The sequence below is a fragment of the Lepisma saccharinum genome, chromosome 27, assembly GCF_977018435.1.
Source record: "Lepisma saccharinum chromosome 27, izLepSacc3.1, whole genome shotgun sequence".
Classification (NCBI taxonomy): Eukaryota; Metazoa; Arthropoda; class Insecta; order Zygentoma; family Lepismatidae; genus Lepisma; species Lepisma saccharinum.
Genome location: NC_139255.1, coordinates 32,837,498 through 32,864,990, shown reverse-complemented (window position 1 = coordinate 32,864,990; position 27,493 = coordinate 32,837,498). Strand labels below are relative to the sequence as shown.

Genomic DNA, 27,493 nt, shown 5'->3' with positions numbered 1-27,493 from the left:
AAGGAGTATGAAACACTGGAGTACCGACCAGCATATAGTATAATTAGCTTTATAAATTCTTTGACATAGGTTGTTAAACTCTTAGAGAAAAGGTAATAACAATTACAGCCTCTTTCCAATATTTTGATGAGAACTTACAAAACATTTTCAATTATATCTAAATTATCCATTGCGTTCAAACACAGTTCATACGACTTTGACACATGGGAATATGTTTTTAACGGCTTTGAATAAGTATTTTCTTTATATTTTTGCAGCAAGTGCCAGCAGTCACCAGTAAATCCGAACGTTGTGGAATTCTTATGCGAGAGGAACTTGTGCATGATTGACACCGAAATCATCAATGGAGTGAATGCAGCACCCCAAGGGTGGCGAGCGAGCAACTACACCATGTTCTGGGGAAGGCGCTTGGACGAGGGACTTCAGCTTCGTCTGGGAACACTGCAGCCTGAAAGACTGGTAAGTGTCAGAGACCAACTGCTTAATTGGTGTCAGTGTTTGGGAAGTAACTGTGTTGCAATTACAGTAAATTTGCTCAAGAAGTTAATGTAGTTACTCCTTTAAAAAAGTAACTCAGTAAGATTAACGTTACTTTAAACTGAAGAAGCTAAGTTACTTGTTCAGTCTGTAGGCTAGTACTCTGTTTATTCCAGGTGCGATAGATCTTGTATGTTTCACACGCGAATTGCGAGCGGGCGTGTTTTTCTTTTTCACTCTTTACAAGAAAAAGAAATTGGCTAGGACCCTGGCAAATATGGGACAGCCTCATGTTGCTCTGGTTTAGTAAATTAAGTGATCGTAAACAGCCAATTGTCAGGATGGCCGAGCGGTCTAAAGCCCCTATCACACGGAACTAGATTTCTAGTAGGAATGCCCTAGTTGGCGCTGGACTGGCTACCAATTTGCTAGTTTTCGCATCACACGATACTTATCAGCGTACTTGTCGATAGACTTTTGTTCCCATACGATGGAAGTTGTAATGGCGGCCGCGTGAGATGTAAACAATGTATCACTTCACATTTTTAAAAGCCGATAACTATTCAACCGAGAGGAATAACGTTTCGTATAAAACGTTATTAGGTACAAATCAATGGCGCTGCTTAAATACATACTTTACAACGTTTACTGTACATGTATGGAAGAATATTTTAGTTGTTTCAAATGTAAACACCGTGCACTCAGCATAGATGTTGTAACTCAACGCGCCTTTCATGCTGTATACGTTATACAATGCTGGAGTAACACTCGGAAACCACAGACAAAAGCGCTCCTTTGCATACTTACAGATTATCTTCACATGGCGAAACTTTGCTCTGATTGGCTGTTCCACAGAATCCAGTCGAAGAAAGCAAGTAGCAATTAGAACATGTCCTATTCCTGCGCCCACCTAGCGTCGAATAACATGGGTACCTGGGGGAAACCCTGGGGGGGGGGGGTAAAGGCGGTCAGGGGCGTGATGCTGATCACATCACCCCCACTCACGACCGGATCAAGAAAGTGTGGGGCGTTACCCCCACACCCCCTATACGCCTTCATGGCGTGGTGCTATGCACAGGGGAACACTTTACCTTTTTTTTTTTTTTTACCTATTCCTTCAAACCAGCCAAGCAGTCAGCCAGGCGGCCATGATTGCTACGTAGAAAGTTAGTTCAGCGCCAACTAGGGCATTCCTACTAGAAATCTAGTTCCGTGTGATAGGGGCTTAAGGCGCCAGACTCAATCGAAAACTTACACGATTGTGATGGAGGAATTCTGGTTCTCGAATAAAAGCGTGGGTTCGAATTTCACTCATGAGAGGCTATTTCTTCTTGCGTAGGTTCGAATCCCACTACTGACGAGCTATTTTTCTTCCACTGTTCTTGTTACCTCCCCTTCTTTGAGGTGCACCTCGATTATTTCTACCTTTTCACAGCTCTCAGTAGGCATGCAATATCATGATTATGGATTCTCTTTATAGTCAGAAAGTACACAAACATTGAAGACGCTCTAAATCCGGCTTTAGACGAAAGCATTTCCTTTAACATTTTTGCTAGCATAAATGCTATGTAAATGCTTCCAAAATCTTATAGCAGATAGCACTTTACACGGAAGCATTGCATGGAACATTTCGGTTAGTTGTTGAGTTTACATTACATTGTATCAGAAGCGTCTCCTGAACGCATGCGGTGCATGCTGCGCATGCGTCAATTGTGGAAAAAAGGACAGCTTGCTCTGCGACGACATTAATGAGCATTTCTACATTCTAATTTCTTCATATAGGAGAAGTATTTATTTTACACGAGAGCGCTCAACTAAGATTATATTACATTTCTTTGATCTGAAGTGACGCATGCGTCAATTGTGGGAAAATAATTATTACTTTCTTTCACTTCAGATTCAGGAGACGCCTCTGCATTGTATGATACATACAGCACGATAGGCACATCGAGTTACACTATATATGGCGAGTGCACGGTGTTTACAATTCTTCCATACGTGTACAGTAAACGTTGTAAAGTATATATTTAATCAGTGCCATGCTTCTCTACCTAAAACCAACACATTGAATCCCAGGGTATTTAAGTTGGCAATAACTCAGAAACCCGGCCATTTTATGTGATTTCCAACAATCTGAAACAATTTATTTTTTGGTCTTACTATACATGTGTTATACATCAAAATAAAGGCAATTTCTTTGCCTACACGATAAAAAATAAACAATTAGAATCTGTGTATTCTTGCGTGTGCTAGAGATGTTCACCATAGTCCTTGTTTTTCATATAATTAAAAAGTCCGTACTTCTAATACTAAACAGTGGCGGCGATTGGGTTCCAAAACTAGGGGGCAAGGTGCAAAAACTAGGGGGAGAAAGAGAAATTTACTTTTCTTTGGTACATAAGATATAGCATAGAACGGGGACAAAGTGGCAAAAAGCGGGGGGCAACTGCCCCACTCGCCCCCTTGCATACTAACCCTTAGTATGAAACACAGGCGGTGTGCAAGTAAATAACTCATTACAAGTAAAGAATAAATGTTCCATTTCTTTCGATATTTCAAGTAAACACATTGGTCAAGTGCATGGGCGCCCATAGGAGTTTTCTCGGGGGGGGGAGGCTCTTCAAGATTCTCAGTGGGGCTCATCGTAACTCCAAACATTCAAGTGATATTGCCCATACTATCCACGTGCGTAATTCCTCTCGGTTGAATAATTATCGTGTTTTAAAAATGTGAAGTGATACGTTGTTTACATTTCACGCGGCCGCCATTACAACTGCACTCGTGACCTAGAGGTCGCTTCTGATTGGTTATGCTACGAGAAATGCTACGGAAATAGGACGGATCCTATCCTTGAGAAATGCCATGAAATATGCCATGGCATCTGAAATGCCATAAGATTTCTCACTTTACACGGTAGCATTTTGGTCATGGCACAAATGTTAAGGAAAATGCTTTCGTCTAAAGTATTCCAGATTGTATCGTATCCACAGCGTCTGTGCTTCCAGCGTCTAGAGATCCAGGCTTCCAGTCAATGAAATTCCAATTCGAGGGTGTTCCAAAGGATGCGAGTTTCAGTGTTCCAATTTCCACACTGGAGTTTAGAAACTCTATATCTTTTCTCAAGGTGTCCATAGACAAAATGCTACAACAAGATCGTAATGAATTATTATACTGTCCGTTGTTTAAGACACATGTGACAAGTTATATCTCAAGAACTATTGAGCACCGTTGTGTGTGAATATCCACGTGTACTTACGCATAGACTTAATATGTTCCTCCAAGTGAATTAGTCGGATGAAATATCGCATTTGGTCTATTCTCATTGGCTGATTATGAAGAGACCCCATAACCATGAAATTGCATACTGGTAATTCTGGTCCTCGAATAAGGGCGTGAGTTCGAATCCCACCCCTGACAAGTTACGTTTTCTTCCGCTTCCACAGTTTGCTGATACCCAAAGAAACGTGCCATACTATCTAGAATGTAAATGGGCTGTGGCTTTTTCTGGAACTAACACTCGAGAATAAGAAATTCTTTGGATTTCAGTGACACTTCACATTTACAATACACGAGCTATGCCACGTTAAAGTAGAAAAATCGGAATAAGTTACGACAGAAGTCTGGTTCCGAGTTGCAGACTTCAAAGTCTATTTCAGCTTGTGAAATGAACTAGTGATAAACAACAAAATTGCTAACGACTCTTAAAATCAAATTTCAACTGAGCTTATTCGACAAATAAAATGGGCAAGTGGCGAAGCAAAGTCTTAAGATAGTACTTTCCAGTGACTCATAGAAACGACTATTTTATATTTTTTTGATATTTTTTTTTACCTTTTCTTTTTTGGAATGTAGCAGAATTAGAGATAAAATTTGAAAACTATATTTTGGTAAATCTAATTACCCGTTGATGTCACTTTGGATTTTTTTTTGCATAGTTTCTCTAATACGGAATTAGTTCTTAGATAAGGCAATAAGGTTGTGGTTTTGACGTGATTGATTTGGTTTATTTTACTTCGTTTTCTGCCACTTTGGCTAATCGCGAAGATGAGAAAGGGTGATGATATGATGAAATTGATAAAGGGACACTCACAAAGAACAACCGGGACCCCTGGTGATAATAGTGAACGACAAAATCATAAGCCAAAGGTAAAATATAAGGGTTGGCTGTTTACACATTCATGCACACATAGGGACTTACATTAGCAAATGTGGGAAAAAGAAACATTTCAGGGACGACTCGAAAATGCAATGTTAAGATTGTGAATCCGTTTCAACTTTATACAAAAGCTTTTACAATCATAATGTTTCATCGCTGGTAGTTTTCTCGCGGTTTCTTTCAGATGTGATCGAATTTAAGACTGCCATAACTTTTTTACAGAAAGACTGTCCGCCACACATTATTTAGACGTTACATCCAGGAAAGGCAATTCATATCTCTCCAAGGACATAAAGTGAGAATGACATATGCAGTTCATACGATTTGTTCCTTAAAAAACATACTTCAATTTTCACTCGCAACGCCATAATCAACCGAGCAGGGGAAGCACATCACGAACCACATCTTAGCAAACAATTCATGCGATGAAATTTTGCATATCTTTGCGTGGCTCTGGTTGATTTCAATTAAGTTAGGATACCCTTGTGATGAACTCTGCTTTCGGTGGTCAGGATGGCCGAGCGGTCTAAGGCGCCAGACTCAAGTGAAAGCTTCCACGGTTTCGTGGTTTGAGGAATTCTGGTCCTCGAATGAGGGCGTGGGTTCGAATCCCACTTCTGACAAAATGTTTTCTTTCAGTGTACCGCGTAAGTATCAAGGGGGTCATTATTTTGAGCCTTCGTGGAAGCACGTTACGTAGGAACTCGAATCCCATTGGAAATTGCTGGTCTTTTGAAGACAACAACATGGTGGGTTTTCAGTGGCTCAAAATCAAACAAGCGCTCCATTGTTGGCGGCGGGAGAAGGCGTCAAGCCTGTCTTTTGCCATGTCTATAGATTAAATAGTGACAGATGAATTAATTTTCAGAAAAGAGTAAAAAAATGGTATGTTGGCTGTGATATTTTTGCTTTCTGTGCAAACGCAAGGGGGTTTTTAAGAACTCATTGCTTGGTAACAGATATTTTATTTACATGCCATAAGATGATAAAGTGGCTATGGAAACAGCAATAACGGCAATCTATCAATCTTAGGTGCTGAATATGATACCCGTAAAGACGACATTCGATCCGAAGAGGCTACCAAGAAGTTTCGACGCGAGGACGAAGTGGCGGCGATGGATTCAGCCCGTGAAGGACCAGGGCTGGTGCGGCTCCTCCTGGGCCGTGTCCACGACGACCGTGGCCTCCGACAGGTTCGCCATCATGTCCGAGGGACTAGAGAACATCGACCTCTCGGCCCAGCACCTGCTCTCCTGCAACAGCCGCGGTCAGCAAGCCTGCCATGGCGGTCATCTGGACAGAGCTTGGATCTTCCTGAGGAAAGTTGGGTGAGTGTTGGGTTTTTCATACTTATATACCCATAGCTGTTGTTAATAGCCTCTTTCCATGCAATTTCGTTATTATTATTATTGGAGACCGGATCTTTAGGTGCAAGAAAAGGTGAAGGAAATAATCAAGAAAACATTAGGTACATTTATGTGTATCATATAATTTTAAATATTACAAAGAAAGTATTGTGAGGAATGAAGATATTCTTTGATTGCATATTCACTCGCCAGTAGAGAATCCTTGAGTCTTTGCCTTCACTCATCCCTGGCACTGGTTTCTAAATAGAAAAGGAATGAATTGAACTGAATTATGTTGTACTATCTGTCCAGAAAGTAAATGCTCGGTGGATGTGGCCAAATCTGGAAATTATTTGCAACATGTAACAATGCCACTTTGTATTTACAATACATGAGATTTGTCACATTGGATCAGACTGGAGGGAATAAGTTACCACAGAAGTCTAGTTCTGAGTTGCAGACCTCAAGTCTATTCCAGGTTGTAAAAATAAAGTAGTGAGAAACAGCAGGTGTGTTAACGAAATTTGCAAGATTGCTGACGACTCTTAAGACAAAATTTGAACTTCGTTTGATCGAGTTATGAAGTGGGGAAACTGGTAAGGAACTGGCCCAGTTGTCTGGAGATCTCAGGTTCAAATCTCTTGTAGAATCGACTTTTTTTTATTTAGTAGAATTGTTGCTTTTGGACATTTATAAGAGGGAGAATATGAAAACTCTTCTTCTGATAAATCTAATTACTTGTCGATATCACTTGGGATGTGTTTTTCCACATCACTTCTCCAATACTCAATTACTTCCTACATGAGGCAATAAGGTGAAAAGAGAAATATTCGTGGCCCAACTGTGAGGTAAAATAGAGGTTGATTATTATTATTTTTTTAAAAAAAAAAAAAAAAAGTCATGAAAACCCTACATTTCGTTTACAAATTCCTGGGCAGTCCGCTGCAAATCAACCAAGGATGACATCATAATGCTTGCCAATCGTTGAACTGCACATGCTCAGCTCGCAGGCTTCTGTAAGTAAGACTGTTGAATCATACACGACATGGGCTATCTTGTCTGTGACCGAATTCTAAATTCCCTCCTATTCAATATTTAGAGTTAACAAGAAAACATAATTTTTCGTAGTTTCGAAAAACACCAGTTTATTTGTAATATTCTGTTCGAAATATTTTCTATGAAATAGTGCAAATATGGTTTGAAGACATGAGTACGAGCATATGAGCAATAAATCAAGAAGGACGGTGTGGTCCAATCATTACGATACCTGCCCACCTCCCCGTACAGCACTTTTTTTTAAAACGATAGAATGCGAATTAATGTAAGTCTGTGAAATATTTATTTTTTATTTGATGACAAATGTTTTCAATTTTTAATACAAATTGCAAATTGTTTTGAAACTGCTCAGTACAACTACTTTAATAAATTTGAAACCATAAAATGAGACGAATAAAATAAATGTAATAACAAAAACAATAAACATTTTATAAGTTAAAACTAGTGTTTGCATGGAATTGATGGAACTATATTTTATGCTTAGTGCATCATTGGTTTACTGTGCTATTAAATCTTGCCTCTAAATCCAAACACAGACGCAAGTGTTAATGCTGGATTTGTTAGTAACCCAGTGTCAAGCTGTCATTTCAAAAAGTGACGTTTCTTTTAGTTTGCCATTTATATTCCTTCAGTTTCTATTAAAATAATAAATTATTTATGATTCATACTTTGAAAGATTGTGTAGTTTCAGGCGTTGTATGCATGCAGTGAGCGAAGAAGATATCGACTTTGTATCACTGCACTCATCATACTGTGAATGAATATTTACACGAATATCAAAATATTATGTCAAGTTTTTAATAACACATGGACGTCGTAATACCACATATCCCATAAATATACAGGACAGAAGATCACCTGGACATTCCAAATGGGAAAATCTCTGGATATCCAGGACGGGATATCCAACGGATGTCCTCCCATGGATGACCTGAGCTGGATATCCAGGACTGGATATCAATGGGACGTCAATGGGATGTCCACAATATCCATGGATGTGATCTGGACATTGTGGATATCCTCGCCCCTTGGAGATTTGTGCTGTGTGGGCACATCCTCGAAAACGACTGGCAGGAAGAAATGACGTCCAAGGTCATCCATCAGAAGATCAAGACCAAGTCTCGTCTCAGAAGAGATTTTAGCAAATTAGAATTGTTTCACTATGCAACTTCAGTGTTAATTTCACTGCTTTCTTTCTGCAGCATAGTCGATGAAAACTGCTACCCTTACACGAGCGGAACAACAGGGGTTGCAGGAAAGTGCTTCATCACCCGAAGAGCCGTCCGCCAGAGGAACTTCCGGTGCGTGTCCGGACATGGCCAAACGGAGCTGCACAAGACAGGGCCTGCCTACAGATTGGGGTCAGAGCAAGATATTATGAATGAAGTCATGGAGTCTGGTCCAGTGCAAGGTAAGGACAAGTTATGGTTTTCGAAATTGTACTTCTTACCCTATGATTTAGCATATCTGTTCAAGTTTAATTTTTGGTTAAATACAGTGATTTATTCACTCACCACCAACATCCGCCACTAACCCACCCCAAAATTATTTACAAAGGCTCAATTCATGATCATTTTGGCAGTGAGTTTACACTTATACTCATTTGGAAGCATTTGAATTTTGCGTTGTCGTATGTCCATATGGACTAACTTTTCAGGAGAGCTGATTGAAGTTTGACGTATGTGAATTTTGAGTACACCACAAGGTTTGCGCAAACATTTTATTATTGTTCATAATTCAGACCACTTGATATCCAGATACGTAGCTTCGGAATGTGACGCACGAAACTCGATAATAACATCAACTCATTTCAGAAGAAACATGGAGATACAACAAAATAGCATTTTAGCCACCGATATGCCTGTGATTTCAGAAACTAACCATTTGGAGATACAATAAAATAGCATTTTAGCCGGCGATATCCCTGTGACTTCAGAGACTAACCATTTGGAGATACAACAAAATAGCATTTTAGCCGGCGATATGACTGTGACTTCAGACTAACCATTTGGAGATACAATAAAATAGCATTTTAGCCGGCGATATGCCTGTGACTTCAGAGACTAAACCATTTGGAGATACAACAAAATAGCATTTTAGCCGGCGGTATGCCTGTGACTTAAGAGGCTAACCATTTGGAGATACAACAAACTAGCATTTTAGCCGGCGATATGCCTGTGACTTCAGAGACTAAACCATTTGGAGATACAACAAAATAGCATTTTAGCCGGCGGTATGCCTGTGACTTCAGAGACTAACCATTTGGAGATACAACAAACTAGCATTTTAGCCGGCGATATGCCTGTGACTTCAGAGACTAACCATTTGGAGATACAACAAAATAGCATTTTAACCAGCGATATGCCTGTGACTTCAGAGACTAACCATTTGGAGATACAACAAAATAGCATTTTAGCCGGCGATATGCCTGTGGTCTCAGGGACTAAACATTTGTAACCAGAGGGGTTTCTTCTTACAAATACTACCCTGGATGCACGTAAAAATAACAGATTATACAAAACATCCAATAAAAAAATAATTTTGTATTAAATATGTGCAGCCATCACTGCAATAGTTTCAAAAGGTTTTGACTATTTTTTTTTAAACCTACTCATGCTAAGATAGACTAATAGAACTGGACCTACAGTTTAATGTTGGATCAGAACTAATACACATGTGCCCCCACAGAGAATCGAACTCAAGATCTCTGGATTACACGGCGACAATGGTAGCCACTATGCTATCGGTCGAACGAAGAATGGATTAGTTTCAATTGTTTTGTGAATCCAGTTTCGGTGAACACTGGAACTTCTATCCATCAAATGCAAACTTGTATATTTAATTTAATTAAATGTTGTTGTGTATATTATTCTTACTGGCAATTTGTACCATTCTTACTTTTTTTCAGCCACAATGAGAGTATACAGAGATTTCTTCATGTACCGTGGTGGAGTATATCACGCATATCCTGCCACGGTGGCAGAAAGGACTGGCTATCATTCCGTAAGGATTATTGGCTGGGGCGAAGACACTACACAAGGATATCCAATCAAGTACTGGGTAAGACTGATTTCTTTTGTTAATTCTTTGCATATTGTTAACTTTAGAATTGGACGAACTGAGTGATAAAGTTATAAACATTCAAGAGCTGGTACTTTTGCAATATATTTACGATAGAGCTCCATGTATCAGAAAAGTTGACTAAATCACGTTCACTAAATCACTAAAGATAGTATACTATGATGCTGGAAACTGCTTGCAAGGGAAAAGGGATGGTCTTTTTATGGTGATCAACCTTCTTCTCTTTTCTCTGAAAAATCTACGATGTGACACACTCCATCAATCACGTAGACGCCAGTAATAGTACGTGAAATTTGAGAAATGCTTACAAACTCAATGAACATTTCCACTACGATACGTTTTAAATCATAGGCGTAACTTGGCTGGAGCAAAGAGGGCACTTGCCCCCCCCCCATTTTCAAGTTTATTAAAATTTACAAGTTAATCTCCTAGGACCTGAAGAGCAAACTAATAAAGAATAATATTTGTGATTTGGCCAATTTCACAGTTATTTAGCAGATAATCCTAGATGCTGGTTTTATGAGATGAAAACTTTTCGAGTCGCCGCCACTCCCCACCCCCGCAAAGTTAAGCCTCAAGTTTCATTCTACCCCCTCAAAATTAGGTCCCAAGTTACGACCATGTTTTTAATCCATTCATTTTACAGATAATAACACAAGAATGAGATGTGTAAAATATCTCGCCGATATTTGTTTCGATTTTTTGAGAAATACGCCTTCGAATATTTCTGAATTGAGTGTTGAGTCCATATTATGCACAGTAAAGATAATCGGGGCTGGACCTACAGCAGTGGCGTGGCGTGGGATTTCTAAAAGTGTTACCGGTTATCAGTAGGACATTTAAGGGAGGAGCCGTAAGACTTGGGCGCCTCCCCACCTCCTCCCCCCCCCCCCAATGTCTTCCAAGTAGTTCATATAATATTAATCTGGCACGTCTGCAATTCAATACTAGATTTTGGTAAAGTTATTAATCAGGAAAAAAAATGTTGACATAAGGACTGAAGTGAAATCGTAAACATTGGTTGTTGACACAATAATACGTAATTTGATACTTACAGAAACATCGAAGGCTAATTATAGAGCAGATCAATCCGATGACTCTTCTTTGAAAATAGTTATATGATGCTGTGATAGACGTTTGTGAGGTCTATTCATCAATTTAATCATATCATCGCTCATCCCCATCTTCGCAAATTAGCCAAAAGTGGCACAAGCGAAGCAAAATCAATCAAATCAAATGAAAAAAGTTCTATGATGCTGTCATAAAGTGAAGTTTTTCATTTGAATTTTTGGGTGCGTCATGGTCATAGTCCATGTTATCCACACCTGAATTCCACACTTTTTTTCACCCGAAAATAGAGTACATGGCCAACAAAAGAGTTTCGACAACTGCGCACATCCACATAACCACGGATAGTCGTTATACCACGAAACATTGAAATGTCGGTCATATCCAGCAGACGACTTGGTTTTTAAATCGTTCAAAATAGGCTTTGGCCTCCCTTTCGCCACAATTTCGATTTTTTCTGCAAAAGATCGAACCAAAAGATTGCTTCAAAATATCTTCTATCGCACGATTACACACACTGTTCAGATAGGATGAACCCGCCACCTCGGAACTCGGAGCAAGATCCATTAATTAATTGACAATGCCCGAAAACAACATAAAGACGAAAGACACCACTCACAAAACTCTCACTGCACAGTCCCTCCCACAAACCGTTGTTTACTTTTGTAACACGTGAAGCACCCTCCTTGCCCCCTCCCCTCTCAGCATCAGCGCTTCCCCAATAGACAATATTTCCTTCGGAACCTTCCACTGCAAGAAGTCTAGTTCTACTACTGTTGCCATCTTAGTTCTTTTGAAACCAGATTTGCCCAAATCGCGAAACTTTTATTTTCAAATAAGACCTATGTAGAGTAGATTTATAGTTTTGATCTGTTTCCTAACGACTCCCACTACCATGTTTCGCTAAATCCACTGAAATTTCATTTCTGACACCACTATTATTTCGTATATTTTACGTCCCTTGCTACCTTTAAGGCTTTCGCTTTATAGGATAATCGTGACGATGAGGATGCATGGTGAATTATTGAAAGAAAATTATTATTTCTTTGTGTATGTAATTATTAATTTTTATAATTATGTAAGTAAAATAATAACAACAAACATTGAAATAACCATTTCTTGCTGAGGAATCGAACCTGCGACACCTGACACTTCAGAGCGTGCTAAGATAACAATCGGGAAATTATGCTTGTAAGTAATGTTTTCACCCAAAAACAGTTCTACCACCTCAAAAACATTGCTTCAATCCGAAATTATCGCATTCCTGCGACAACGTATGTCAATCTCAATCGGCCCTTTTTTTCAACAGTTATCACAAATTCCTGTAACCGAAATAATATTATATGTGTGAAATATAGAATTTTAGGTTGACATTTTTAGGACAGCGGACCTCTTGACCATACCCATCCCTCTCCTCTCCTTCTCGCCCATGATGTCGAAGAAGGACAAAGAGGACTTTCGTAATCGCTGATATTTAGAGTAAATACAAAATATCACTTGGTAGTTTGCTTTTCCCCCAGTGTGATTTGATATTTTTAAATTTTGATTTGGCGATTTAAGTCCACTCATGCACAGTAATGTTAATCGGGACAGTTTAAAGTGGGATCCGAACCACTTGTGCCTCCACTGGGTATCTAACCTGGGATCCCTTGATTACAAGGCGGCGACGCTACCACTGCGCCATCGTTTCCCAGTGTGACTGGACACCTTCATAGTAAGATAGACCCGATTAGGCGACTTAGCTCTTTTCTGTCAATTGAATATGGCAACACTGATCTGTATCCGGTAAGTATCACCGGCAACTGCGGTGGCTAAACAGCCATGCCAATAACCCGCCTCCTCCTCCCGCCGTAACAGTCTTTGCCGCGACGGAAAGTCTTCCTTGCGTGGGCTCAGGGCCCTTTCCTCATGTTGCCTGAGGAGGGTACCCGATCAGTCCTCCTCTTCACTTTTGCCGGCATCAGAAAAAATGTCAGTCTGCAATGTTTACTTTAAGACAATATTACCTGTTTATGTACGTAATAATATTTTAAGACAGGTTCTTCAATTCTTTATATTTTGGTGTTACCTGCGGTAAAAGCGGTTACATGCACGCCACGCCTCTGACCTGCAGTTTAAAGCGGGATCGGAACCACTTGTGCCCCCACCGGGTATCGAACTCGGCATCTCTTCATTACAAAGCGACAACGTTACCACCTACGCCATATCGTCCTACGTCAGTGAAGAAAAAACGTCCTCTGATTGGCCTGACGTCATCTTTTATGAAGGCGTACCGGCAGGGCTTTCTGATCGTACCGTAAACTTAGCATGGGCCGTGAAAGCGACAGCAAAAGTCATTAATTACTGTGTAAAACACAAGTATTTTATAACTTCCAGTTAAAAACTTGTGCTACATTTGCTACCGATGAGTTATGTCCTAACAATACAGTAGCATTTACTATAATTCAGACACTCAGTACAGGGTTTTCCCATTAAAGTGACAAAGCAATTCTGTCAACAGTCAATGGCTGACACGTGAACAGCCTTGTTCATTGTCAATATATAGGAGAAAGGTTTTGAAAACAGAAAGCGGAAAACTGGTCACATGTTCAAAACTTAGAAATAAAGTCGCAGACGACCGTAATGTATGTTTCCAAAAGCAAGGTCACACCTATGAACACTGATATTGTTGTCTTTATTTAACGATGTCATTTACATGCGAAATAGCATGAAATTGACCACTGCAATTAGTCATCATAATAGTGGAAAGCGAAAATAATACAAGTGAAAGAGGATCATATTTAAACATAGGGAATTTGCCGCCCAAAATCCGTGCACCCCTAGGCCCAGACCTACTGGGCTTAGTCAATATATCTCCTTCCAGTTTTTTTCAAATACCCGTACACCCTTCCAGATAGAAAAAAATGTTTTTTTAAAATCTAACCACACACAAAAATGGAACAAGGTAGTGAATTTTAGTTACATCAATACGTCGTATGTATGTTGACGTATGTCATTACAATTATATATTTCTCAATATTATCAATTTTTCCTTTGTTTCACAGCTTGTTGCCAATTCCTGGGGAACAAACTGGGGAGAAAATGGCTATTTCAGAATAAGAAGAGGAACAAACGAATGTGAAATAGAAGACTTTGTTCTCGCATCCTGGGCCCACACTGACAACCAACCTTCAAGGAGAAATCATGACAATAGGTTAAATAATATTTAGGATTAATTCAGGATTAGAACCTACAGGGATGGACTCTCAGAAATACTTGTATGTTAGTGAGCAACATGAATTTTAAAAAAAATGGAATGGAAGATTTAGGTATCTCTGTAAAGACCTTAAAGTGTTTACCTATTATGAGTTAGCCAACTCAGCGTTCTGTTAATTTTAAACTGTATGAAGATACTGTGAATGCATTTTTAAAAACTTGGTCGATGTTTTTTGTGACAAAAATGAGAAATTATGTATCCTGAACTGGCAAAACTGTACTTCAAATGTAGAAACCTGTGAGTTTTTATCATGCGTTTCTATGTATTTTTATTTTTAAATCCTATCAACATCACAATGGTTGAATATATATATATTCAGATTCGAAATTCACTTTTTCTAGAATTTGGGGTGATTGTTCAGATAATGTATTTCAAAATCGTTGATGTAATTATCCAAATTTGGCAAATTTTGATAAGTACTTGTGTAAATGAATAAAAATCAAAAGTTGTGCTGTATTCCATTGCACCAGAACAAGCAAATGAAATTTCATCTATTGTCCATCCACTACATGAAAAAAGTCAACGTGAACAAAATCTTGAATCTTGTAATACATTACCTGTTGGTTAATTCTCAATTTACTTTGTACACATACTATATGCCACTGATCGTAGGTGTGAAGTTCTAAGTTCCACCACTTCAAATGACAATACTTTCGTTGCGTTATATATAGTTTTATTGTATGCACTATATCCCTAGCGAAAAATGACTGAGGAAATTTGGCACCACGATCTCTCGCTTAAGTTATGTGCATTTGTTTATGTTGACTTCATTCTTGTTGTGGATGTACGTAGAATAGGCAGCAATTAAACTAAGAATAGTAACATGGATTATGAGTTCATAGACGTAATTTGGCGGGGACAAGGAGGTCATTTGCCATTCCAAAAAAATTTCAGATATGTTAAAATGTATAAATTAAGGTGTTTTTGTTAATCTCCTGGAACCTGAGGAACAGACAAATAGTGTTTTTTTATGATTTCTCAAATGTAACAGTTATTTAGCCTGAACAGTATTTTTTATGGAATGAAAAAACTTTTCATTCTGCCCCCTCAAAATTAAGCCCCAAATTCGACCCCCCTAAAAAGTTATGTTCCAAGTTACGCCCATGTATGGGTGTGTACAGTAACATGAATAAAACACTGCCATACCTTGTTCAGTGTGATATGAAGTTTTGTGTGACAATAATGGCATGCTAAATCTACTGCTAAATTAACACATCACATAATTTACACATTCAGAATATGTTTAACGTAGAGTGTAACCATATATGAAACAATATGAATGTATACTTACTAAACAAAATTATAATAAACATACATCGGTATAACTTCAGCTATGCTTTGGTGAATGGTGTTCCTATGTAGTGATCATTAATTACTGAAAATAATATAGAGATCGTCATTTTTGTGAGTTATGGCAAGTGTACAACAGAAGAATCATTTACACATGGAGATACTGGTAGAGCATCACTTCTTTTGCTTATATTCTTAATGGGAAGAACAAGGTTATAGTAACTAGATTTTTTTCAGAAATTGTTGCTAATGTAAAATATATATATATGTAAGTTCTACTTCACTGCCAAAATATTTTGATTTATTTTGTTTTGTTTATGTAGTCAGTTTTAGATGTGTATGTTCATATGAGTGTGCATGAGTATGTATATAGCGAATGTATTTGTGTCTGTGCTGTTTCTTTCCATATGTAGACATACTGTAAAAAAAATCTCTTTGTGAAAATTTTTATGTGGATGTAACATTATTATTAATAATAATAATTGTAAAAAATGACAAATAAGTAATATTTATTCCTTTCATTAGTTGATCGATTTGTTTTTAAAATTGACTTTCCAGAAATACTAACTCGAACTGCATCTAAAGCTACTTGCAGGCAGTCGCGGCGATTGAGTGCCAAAACAGTGGAGGGGGGTAAGGACAGTTTCCTTCTTGTTAAGCCCGCATCACACGGAACTGGATTTCCAGTAGGTATGCCCTAGTTGGCGCTGGACTGGCTACCAATTTGCTAGTTTTCGCCTCACACGATACTTATCAGCGTACTTGTCGATAGACTTTTGTTCCCATACGAGGGAAGTTGTAATGGCGGCCACGTGAGCTGTAAACAATGTATCACTTCACATTTTTGAAAGCCGATAACTATTCAACCGAGAGGCATAACGTCTCGTATAAAACGTTATTAGGTACAAAAGAATGGCGCTGCTTAAATACATATGTAGTCAGTTTTAGATATTTTAGTTGTTTCAAATGTAAACACCGTGCACTCAGCATAGATGTTGTAACTCAACACGCCTTTCATGCTGTATACGTTATACATTGCTGGAGTAACACTCGGAAACCACAGACAAAAGTGCTCCTTTGCACATTCACAGATTATCTTCACATGGCGAAAGTTTGCTCTGATTGGCTGTTCCACAGAATCCAGTCGAAGAAAGCAAGTAGCAATTAGAACATGTCCTATTCCTCCAAAGCAGTCAGCCAGGCGGTCATGATTGCTACCTAGAAAGTTAGTTCAGTGCCAACTAGCACATTCCTACTAGAAATCCAGTTCCATGTGATAGGGGCTTTAGTAGACAAGGCTTAGCACTAAGTGACTATAGTGCGGGTGCAAAAAGGGGTGGTAGGCAGCTGCCCCAATTTCTCCCAATAATTGCCGCCACTGCTTTCAGGCATTAAAAGCATTGAATTGTTGGGCGGAGTATAGGTTGTAATCGGTTATTATAGTAGATGTGGTGGTCACCCATGGTCGACAAGTCCACCCTCGGCAAAGACAAAAAAAATATTATGATATATTTAACACCAAGGTGCAATTTTCCTAATTGTATTTATTTGTGACAATTCCCCCTCATTCAGTTTTCCTAACGCCAATAGAGTTGTACTGGCTGCGGGCTCAACCAGAATGCTCCAAGATGTTGAAAAACATTTCTACCGTTATGGAAGCTTGACGATCCTTGTACCGTCGGAATACCAATCCTTCACCCAAACCACAACACCACTCTGGTATTTACTTCAAGCTTTGCTTCCTGCTCGAGGCATTTGTCCATCGTTGTAAAGTGGTGGTTAAGGGCGAACTGATTCTTGTGCAGAGACCTGCTCCACCCTTTCGGTTTGAGCTTTGAGGGAGAAAAGTTATTTTAAGTGCTATTTTCAGTTACTCAAGTCATAGACATGTCTAGCGAAGAAGACTGGCTTAATGTTTGACGGCTGTGGCTAGGAATGGGACATTTCTACTTGATGACAGCCGCAGTAGACACCTTGGGCGGAATGACTCTATGCTCCGTCTATCTCCATGTTGTAACCTTCCGAAAGAACAGAACAGAAAATCAGCTATTCCTTCTGCTCTGCAATTGGACCCTACACATTAACATAGAATAGCAAACAGTGTCTACCAGGGACGTAGCTAGGTTGATCAGTTTGGGGGGGGGGGGGGGCAAAACGTAAGATATTTTCAATCAAACTATTATAAATTAACAAACTATTTATACACCATATAGGCCTATACTGTATACATACATTATATACATTATATATATATATATAGAGTCTTGGAAAGGAAAGGAGCAAGGACCTCCTCGGTGGCGCATGGTAGCATCGTCGCCTTTTAATCAAATGGTTCCACGTTCGATACCCGGTGGATGCTCATAGTTAGTGATGTCCACAAGACGAGACATATCCTGTCTTGCCTCGTGTCTCGTCTCAAAAACGAGACACGAGATGGCTCCTGGAAAGTCTCGTCTCGTCTCGAAAGTCTCGAAAAAATATAAACAAAATAACTAATCAATTGCAAATATTTATATATTCGGAATAAAGCATTTTCTTTGGAAACCCAAAACAGCTTCTATTACATGAATAAAGATCTGTAAGATTCCCCCTCGAAAAATCTTTTGCATCGTACAATTTTTCTTCCTTTCACCCTACTTTTACAGTTTTTCTTCCTAAGAATTCCACTGAGTATGACACGCTACGAAACCAGAGGTCCAAGGTCCCCTGGCATCGTAGTGCACATTGTTAACCACAGCACAACAAATAGAAACACAAAATGCTTGATAAGTTATTTGCTTCTCCATAACTCATGATTATATTATAAGTATTATTCGCTGCATGACTAGGGATTAATTATATTTGTATGTCTAGCCAACCTAGCCACCTAAGCAGCAGCATCTTCCGCATTTGCAGGTGGAGGCTAAATGAAGAAAAACCACAGAAAGTCAAAAAGATATACATATTTTGTAACATAATACTTATAGAGCATGCAGACGGCTGTAAATAAAATTGCTACATACCTAGTTTTCTTCCTTAATTGAAACGTGGTTTATTCTTCATTATACATGAGATCAACCATCCTGGAAGTCGAACCCAGGATCTTGTGTGGTAGTCAGACTCTTTTTTAGAACGTCAATATGTTGGACATTTGGTCGATCAGTCGATCCTAATCCATTGTTTCCAGAGGAAGACAATCTGGCAGCTTATCATTCGACATTTCACTCACGATGTAGGAAAATGAGATCACAAACACTTCGTGATTCCATTTTCTCGCGTTTACAGAAGTTAACCACCGATCAGACTACAAACCCTACTTCAAACTATCTGGCAGATATAAATTGTCCACCAAATTAACAGATGAACCGACTGCTTCGATGTTTCTCCGAATTTTCAGAAAGTGGCCTTTTCCTCCTTTGCAGGGCAGGTCATTAGCAGCAGGGTTGAGTGCATGTGAGAAGATCCGCTATGTCATTCATTCCCGCACCGAAAAAGTGACATGCAATAGAATTCTGTTCTTGGAATTTGAAACGCATGGGGATATATATTTTCTGAACCATAAAATAATAAACCCAGAAAGTTCTGGCCACCCGCAGCTAAATCTTCCTGTTTGTGTCGTTCTTTCGGCACCCATGGTGCCAGTGCAGGGCCAGATGAAGAGAAAGTGCGGGTTTTGGAGGGATCCTGGATCTGTTGTGCAGCAGGGAGGAAAAGTGCATTTTCAATAGATGTCAGACTTCCCTGACCGGGGCGAATCACAAAGCCATTAACTGTATCCTCTGCTATATGCTAATACATCTGTTTGTGTTCAACAGGGAAATAAGAAAGAAATGCCTTGCTTGGGTTCGTGCTACTGAAGTGTTTCAAACTGCAAGCAAAATTTACTGAAGAATTATTTTGCAATATTTGTCATCAAAGTAAAGTTTCCAGCAAATACAGAACAGTTTCCCAGGGCCATGTGGACGTTTGCCGGGGCCAGTGCCCCCGCGTGCCTTCCCCTAACGACGTCCCTGGTGTCCACGAATGAAGAACAAGATCATGTTAGTACACAATGTAATACTACAATAAACAAAATGGTGACTACCCTAGGCTTCACAACCTGTTCTGTAGAAGCAAAATCAAATTATCCTATGCTTCAGTTCATGGAGAATTAGGAACATCTTTCGTTGAAAACTAATATACAATATACGAAATATTCTCGTGACTGACGGACCTGTGCTCTGTCAATTAAACATTTCTGAGAGCAAAATGGCACGAGTTCAGAGAGAAAGTGGATGTTAATAAATATCAACGCACACGAAACCCACGCTATTATTTTCACACGCAGTAATACAAAAATTGCAGCGATTACCATTGAATTGTCCTTCCACGTAGCCTAAATGAAGCCGACGAACTCTATTATTGCTACATGCTGACTACTGTCTTGCTCTAAACACAAGAAAAATCAGGTTCAAAATAAAAGACAGTGTGTCGCAGTCTAGCGCGAACCGCGGAAGGAGGAAGGTGGATTCGGTGCTCCCGTAGCGTGTTGTTGAGACACCGCGCGTGTATTACGTAATCGTTCAGTCGAAGAAAACTGAAGTCTTGAAAATGGCCACCAAGCGAGTGAACACGTTGAAATTGAACTATAGAGAAGTGAGAAATAAGCCCACGTCAAATGAACTACATTGCTGGATAAGTACGAAATTGAAACGGAAACCAGAACAGGTTGTAAGTATCATGGCCGTAGGCAGGAAAAATTTTCGGGGGGGGTTCATTCATAATTGTTCTAATGGGTGTCGCCAGAAATTTGAATAATAGAAATGATAACAATAATTATACAATAATAATCAAAATTTCATAATAATAAAACAATTTTATTCCAAAATAATAATAATTATTATTAACATTATTATATCCTTAAGGGGCTTACGCAATCCAGCAGATGAGTGAATATCCAGCACAAGGTTGTGTTTTTTTGTTTTTTTTTCATTTCGTACAGTGTGTACTGAAATGCACAATTATTATACTTTGTTATTAAATTTTAAGATACCTTCAAGAAAAAGTTGTAAAATTTAGATGGAAAATTTAGTCATAAAGTTTTTGTTGTTTGACCTTAAAACTTAATTTTTGGGATTTTGAAAAATGTGAAACCAGTTATTCTTTTTTAAAACAGTCTGGTGCATGAATTGTAACCTCAATCGCGAACGTAATGCACTACAAAACTGGAGATCCTAGGTTTGAACTCCTATCAAAGGGGGATTTTCGACTTTATCAGACAGGGAATTAAAAAGTTGGAAAGGGAATTTTGGGACAATCATAAGAGAATTTTCAGTCTATATTCCTTGTGACGCAGGAAGTACACTGGAAAGAGGAGAGCAGAAGTGAAAATGGAGGGGTCGCGGGTGGGCTGCGATTCCGAGAATAAACCCTGTTTCACTCTTTCAGAATTCCAAATGTATGAAAATTCTAGCTCGATCGTTTCAACGTTGTCTCCTTGTATTTTTGTGATGCTTCGAAAATAAAATTTTGAAGAGAGTTACAGATTTTGGTTTCTAAACTTCCATTAATCCAACATGTCAGATGTTTCGAGGGGGGGGGGTTGAACCCTAGAAACCCCCCTCTAAATACGGCCATGGTAAGTATAGAAGTAGACTATTATAGGAAATTTGTTTTTGTGAAATTATTGTCTAAAGTAACGGGTGAACAGTTATTACGCGAGTCGAAAGGAATGTATTTGTATAATGATGATGATGACGGCGAACATGAAGTGATAGTAACGTGGGCAGATGAAAATCATGTGATAGTGCGGCTACGCGTCGTGCTGAGCGAAATGTCAGATGAAGCAATATATTCTGTACTGCCTAACTACGGACAGGTGATCTTACTTGATGACGGAACGTACTCAAAGGAGCTTGTCCCGTGCGATACCTTCATATGTTACGATCAGTGGTGGCCATTATTGGGTCACATACAATGGTCAAGAGCGTACATGTTCCTACTGTGATGCAGTCGATCATTTCTTTAACCAATGCCCTAGTTGCATGAGGCCAACAGCATGCACAAGTGATAACTCGTACGTAGGGAAAGTCACCTGTCCCATTCAACCTCAACAGCGCTGAAGAAGTGATCCACAATGAGCAGACAGTACTTCCAGTTACAATAACCAAGACGCAAATTGAATCAACTGTAGATGCCAGTTCCGATACAATACAGGATGTCCCTTTAACGCCGATCGAAGAAAATAGCACCCTGCCTAGTATTAGAAATTCTGTCGATCCCATGGAGGTTCCAGTATCTCCCATGACGAGACTACAATCTTGCCGCATAGTATCCATACTACGCAGATGACGCCTGTGGAAATCATCAAGAACTCCCCACCAGTAGATGCAGTTTCTTCGCAGACGACAAATATGGACCTGGCTCTAGAACTCCCACAATTGCTGACCGCATCTTCATCCATACTGGGAAAGAAGAAAAGGAAGAAGCCACATAGCACAGACCCGGCTCACATCCACCTGGAGAAGAAAACAAACGAGCAGCATTCACCATCGCCAGTAAAGTATACCCTGACCCAAAGTGTGCCCAACCCCACGATGACGAACAATATAAATACTGACTCTCTAGAAAACCTGTAAGTATATGCAATGTTTTGTTTGTTTATATCATTATTGTGCTATATGGCGGCTCCCGTGTATCATTTTGCAACACTAAATCTGAACAAACTATCCTCTACAGTCCAACACCATGCCTTAACTGATTATATAAAGCAAAGTGCCCTCTTGTTTTCCTTAAAGATGTCGGTACAGACGATTTTACATGTGGCCACGACTATACTATATACAATAATTTCACATACAACGCCACAGGTACTGCCATCCTGGTACGACAAGGTATACCTGTTAACAAAACCTTCATGCATCCATCTGGGCAAATTACGTGCATCGAAATAGGTAAAATCTGGTTTTGTAATATTTATGCGCCTTCAGGATCAGTGGCCCATGAGGCATGAAACACTTTCTATGCAACAGAAGTGGCGACAGCATTAGGGGGCAACCACCAACATATTGTCCTTGCTGGGGATTTTAACTGTGTGTTACGATGACAAGATCAATATCCAGGGTTTAACTCATCCCTTAGTCTCTCTACTCTGGTCGAGGCCTTTCACCTAAAAAATGTTTGGGAAACCAAGCACCCACAACTGGAAGGATTCACCTTCATACGTCCAGACTCTGCCAGTTTCTATGTAAGTGCGAGCTCAAAGTGTCATCTATAAAGATTTTCCCCACTTGCTTCACCGACCATCTCAGTGTGCAACTAGACATGGCAATCGTCCCCAAAACAGCAGTTTGGGGACAGGGATACTGGAAACTTAATAGTCGGATTCTTTAAGATGAACAATTTTGAACACGAATGATGCATACGGATTTCTATAAGAAATACAACTTCTATTATCGCGTACTCCACGAGTTGACGACACAACTCATACGAGGTGACCCAGTCCTTCAGGAACTGAAACGTATACAATCGGTCCTACTGAGGATGAACCATGAGTGAATGGTAGGTTTCTTGGTGAGAAGTCGTCTTCCAACGGTTTATCCCCAAGAACAAGCCAGTATTGCCCATGTAAGCGCAGAACAGCGAAGTGGGAAAAGGAAACTCATAACAAGACTGCAACAAGGGGACGAATGGCTCACACAACCTGCAGACATTCGTGCATGTCTATATGAACACTTTGCAGCACAATTTAAAGCACACCCGGCATCCCAAGTGGAAGAAGAACATGTGTCATACATAGATATCCAGGGAAGATGAAGCTATCTTAAACTAACCGTTCACTAAGGAGGAAGTGAAAGCGGCCATCCAACATGCACAAAAAAGGAAAACCCCGGGCATAGACGGACTACCGATTGAATTATTTCAAACATTTTGGCCTACCATGGCAGACTTGCTTATGCAGTGGCTCAATGCTTGTTTTGCACAGAAGAAAATAGGCCGTACAAGCTCGACAGGTGTAATGGTCTTAATCCCGAAAGTGATACACCTGAACATTATCGTCCCATCACTTTGTTATGTGCCGATTATAAAATATTGGCACGAGTATTAACATGCTGACTACAACACTATGCAGCTACCCTACTAGGCCCCCATCAATTTGTGCACTGAACTAATGGTAATATAACTACCATTCTCACTACCATACGAGACATCGTTACTGTAATGAATGAGGCCCCCCTGACTTGGATGTAGCTCTAGTGGCCCTGGACTTTGAAGGGGCATTTGACTCATTGTACCATCATTATCTATTTCGGCATTTAACTCACGTTGGATGCGTAGAATCCTTCGTAGAAGCAATAAAGAGCCTATACACCCAGGCTTGGGTACAATTGTGTGTAAATGGAACATTATCGTCGCTGTTTGTTCTTCAACACTCTGTTAGGCAAGGTTGCCCCTTTTCACTCCTCGCCTTCTGTACAGCTCTTAGCCCCTTCCTACACCAAATAAATCAACGACTACAAGGAATACAAGCACATGGCATGACCTACTGAGTTTTTGCATACGCCGACGATGTCACAGTGGTAGTGCGTGATCACCAGGATTATGTTTACCTAATGGAAATCTTGGAACAATTAAGAGTAAATACAGGCTTGTGTCTCAACCTGAAAAAATCAAAAATACTACCCTTGGGGATAATGGCAAGGAATTGGACAGAATCTGTCCCAATGACCATGACAGACGTAGTGAAAGTACTCAGGATCCACATCTCGGGAACCCTGGTTGAGACTTCCAAGCACACATTTCAAGCCATAGTGACCAAAATACAAGCGGTATTAAACATGAACCGACTCCACCAACTGTCACTAAGTGCTAGAATCAAATATGTCAACACTTATGCACTCTCGAAACTATGGTATGTTGCGCAAATACTACCCGTGCCTACCCAAATGGCTGTGAGAATCCGGAGAATGATCACACGATTTCTCTGGCACGGTCTCCTGTTCCATGTAGCTCATAACACACTATGCCTACCAACTCGCCTTGGAGGACTAAACCTGCTGAGTATCGACCGACAAGCGCAAGCCTTATTTTTGCACCGCCATATCATCATAATAGTGCAGCATCAAGATAGCATCACGGCTCATGTGCTACGCTCCATGATAGATGAAGTGGAACTATGTGCCCCAATTTACCCAGGTGTGGTGCGTCTGACTACCATGCTCAAGGTCCCGGGTTCGATCCCCGGCCGGTTCAAATCCGGGAACTTTTCTAACGGTGGAAGCGGCCCCGGCGCCTACCCAGAGTCGAATAACATGGGTACCTGGGGGAAACCCTGGGGGGTAAAGGCGGTCAGGGGCATGATGCTGATCACATCACCCCCACTCACGACCGGATCAAGAAAGTGTGGGGCGTTACCCCCACACCCCCTATATGCCTTCATGGCGTGGTGCTATGCACAGGGGAACACTTTACCTTTTTATCTTTACCTTTTGTTATACCCACTAAATTTCTCTATTTATGAACTACCATAATGGAAATTTGTTACATGTTGTTGCTCCTAAATGTGGATCCTTCTCATGTAACAGTCAAATCTCTAACAAAAATGCTGCAAACCCAGATGAAACATATTCCACGTATTGTCCCATTATTCCCTAATGTGCACTGGAACATCATGTGGAGAAACAGAGCGGCGACCCACCTCCCCAATCGAGTGCCCTCCATATGGTACTTAACTGTACACGATGCTATTGTCACTAGAGTACGATTGCAGAGATACCTTATGCAGACAACTTCCATTGTACCAAATGTGCACAGGACGACACCTTAGTGCATCGACTGACGACATGTGTGACAGTCGTGGAACATTGGAAACACCTCAAGAAGTTACTTGGAATCATATGCTGCCGCTCCCTGAACGATTTCACGGTGAACCATATATTAACTTCAGAGTTTCCGTATTTTCCTCTCACAAGAACACGTACAGTGGAATTTCTCATAGGACATTATGTTTATTATGTGCTTGGCAACCAACCTCATGTACAAAAACTGTCTTTCAAATTCTATGCCAGTGAACAATATTATCAAAATGATCAGATAACCTGTAAAGCCTTGTATGCAAATTTCTTATATGTGATCCTTTGAAATTCACGTCCAAATGTAAAATCTATGTAAGTGATAGCTTCTTTCAATAATAAATAATAAAAAAAAGAGCAGTGGTTAGCACATGTACTCCACATGCCAGAGGTCCAAGGATCGAATCCACCAAGCGGCGAGAACTTTTTCAATAATCTGCCATCATCCTCAAGATTCGACTGCTTCAATCATCAGACTCCTGTGATCATCAAGGCCCGCGGAGAAGCCAATAAGAGAAAAAATAAAGAAACAAGTACGGCAGCAATAAGTTGAGAAGGTGTACTTAAATTAGCCTCTCATAACATAACTTTATATGTGTATGATATTTTTTAAACAGATTTTCAACTATGCCAGCTAACAAGACATTATGTATCCACAGGAATATGGCAATAATAGGAAATGAAATACATTGGATTCAAGAAATTCAACAACATTAAATGGCCATTTTACCATCATTCTTGTCATATTCTGCAAACATTTTTTAAGCATTCCTGCATAACAATCACTAAAATATATTTCCATTGGAGAACTGTAAATGGGAAAAGATTCTTCTCTCAGCTGCAAGTTTGGTGACATTTGAATGGAACACTTATTGAGAAGATGGCATATTAATTGTAAGGAAGATTTTGCAATATCCATACAATGAGAATGAACTTTAACTTGAAAGAGTCTGTTAACATATTAATTCTCTTTAGCATTATACATTCAATGAATAGTTATAAGCCTTGCATTTGAAAACTGTGCATTCCTAAAAGTCAATCGCTTGTTGCTTGTTTGGAGTACAAGAAACTGATTGCAGAATTTCAAGTCTTGAAATAAACTGTCCTTTATATATCCTGGTGGAGTCTCGAATAACAGAAATTTGCCTGAAAACAACAGAGTGAATGTTATTTTTAAAGCATGGAAGCTTAAGTACAAATGTTTTGTAGTTTTTCTGTAATTTTCTTAAAAGTAGTTGTGTAAATGAAGAAAAGAATATTTTAGTCATTGAGAGGATCTTTGGAAATTTTGGAGCTGATCTGATACCCCTTTGAACTAATGTTAACATACTTCGAAATTTTCACTGGCACCGTACTTGAAAATTTAACAATCACGTTTTCAAAATATTGGTTCAGGGTGTCTGCCAGTCTGAAAAACCTGGAAAAGTCCGGAGTTTCCTGGAAAAGCCACGAAAATTTACTTTCTGGAAAAAGTTAACATTTTTGTAGCAGTACACTAACAGTAGGTTCTTGAATATAGGACGAAAGAACAGGCAAGAGATTTAAAACTTGGTGACAAACTATAATTCAGTTTAATATACTGACCATTACCAGTTCTTACAGTGAAATTTGAACTATTTTCATGTAGGAATTATCATTTATTGTTGCTTTTTTAGTGTCCGTTTGATAGTTATTGGATAATTATATTTTATGGAGTAATTTATATTTATTTTTAAAAAATAGTTCTTTGTTAATCATTAGTCAATGATCAAGTCAAGTATCGTATAAAAACTCACCCCTGATCCTTTCTCCCCTCCTACACTAATTGCCCTAATGGTTTGGTCTGGAAAATTTTGGTTCTTGGTATGGAAAATCTGGAAAAGTCAGGTAATTTAGTTTCCACAAAATTGTGGACACTCTGTTTATACTTGCATTTCTGGAACAGTCTTGGGTCCAAAACAAAGCTTCATAGAAA

At 39.5% G+C, this 27,493-nt stretch overlaps 1 protein-coding gene and 1 non-coding gene across 5 annotated transcripts in view; both read left to right on the top strand.

Moving 5' to 3' along the window:
• The window catches only part of LOC145980337 (putative peptidase C1-like protein F26E4.3), a 316,609-nt gene extending 300,389 nt beyond the window's left edge, over positions 1–16,220 (top strand). For all 4 annotated transcript variants that reach the window (XM_083113379.1, XM_083113381.1, XM_083113380.1 and 1 more), the window contains exons 4-8: positions 258–459; positions 5,666–5,961; positions 8,238–8,446; positions 9,944–10,095; positions 14,229–16,220. In XM_083113379.1, coding sequence (XP_082969505.1) covers positions 258–459; positions 5,666–5,961; positions 8,238–8,446; positions 9,944–10,095; positions 14,229–14,393 — 1,024 coding nt within the window. In that variant the 3' untranslated portion in view covers positions 14,394–16,220. The remainder of the gene's footprint in view (positions 1–257; positions 460–5,665; positions 5,962–8,237; positions 8,447–9,943; positions 10,096–14,228) is intronic.
• Positions 5,141–5,256, top strand: TRNAL-CAA (transfer RNA leucine (anticodon CAA)). The gene is made up of 2 exons: positions 5,141–5,178; positions 5,211–5,256. It is a non-coding gene; the product is annotated as a tRNA-Leu (tRNA).
• Positions 16,221–27,493: the final 11,273 nt, after the last annotated feature.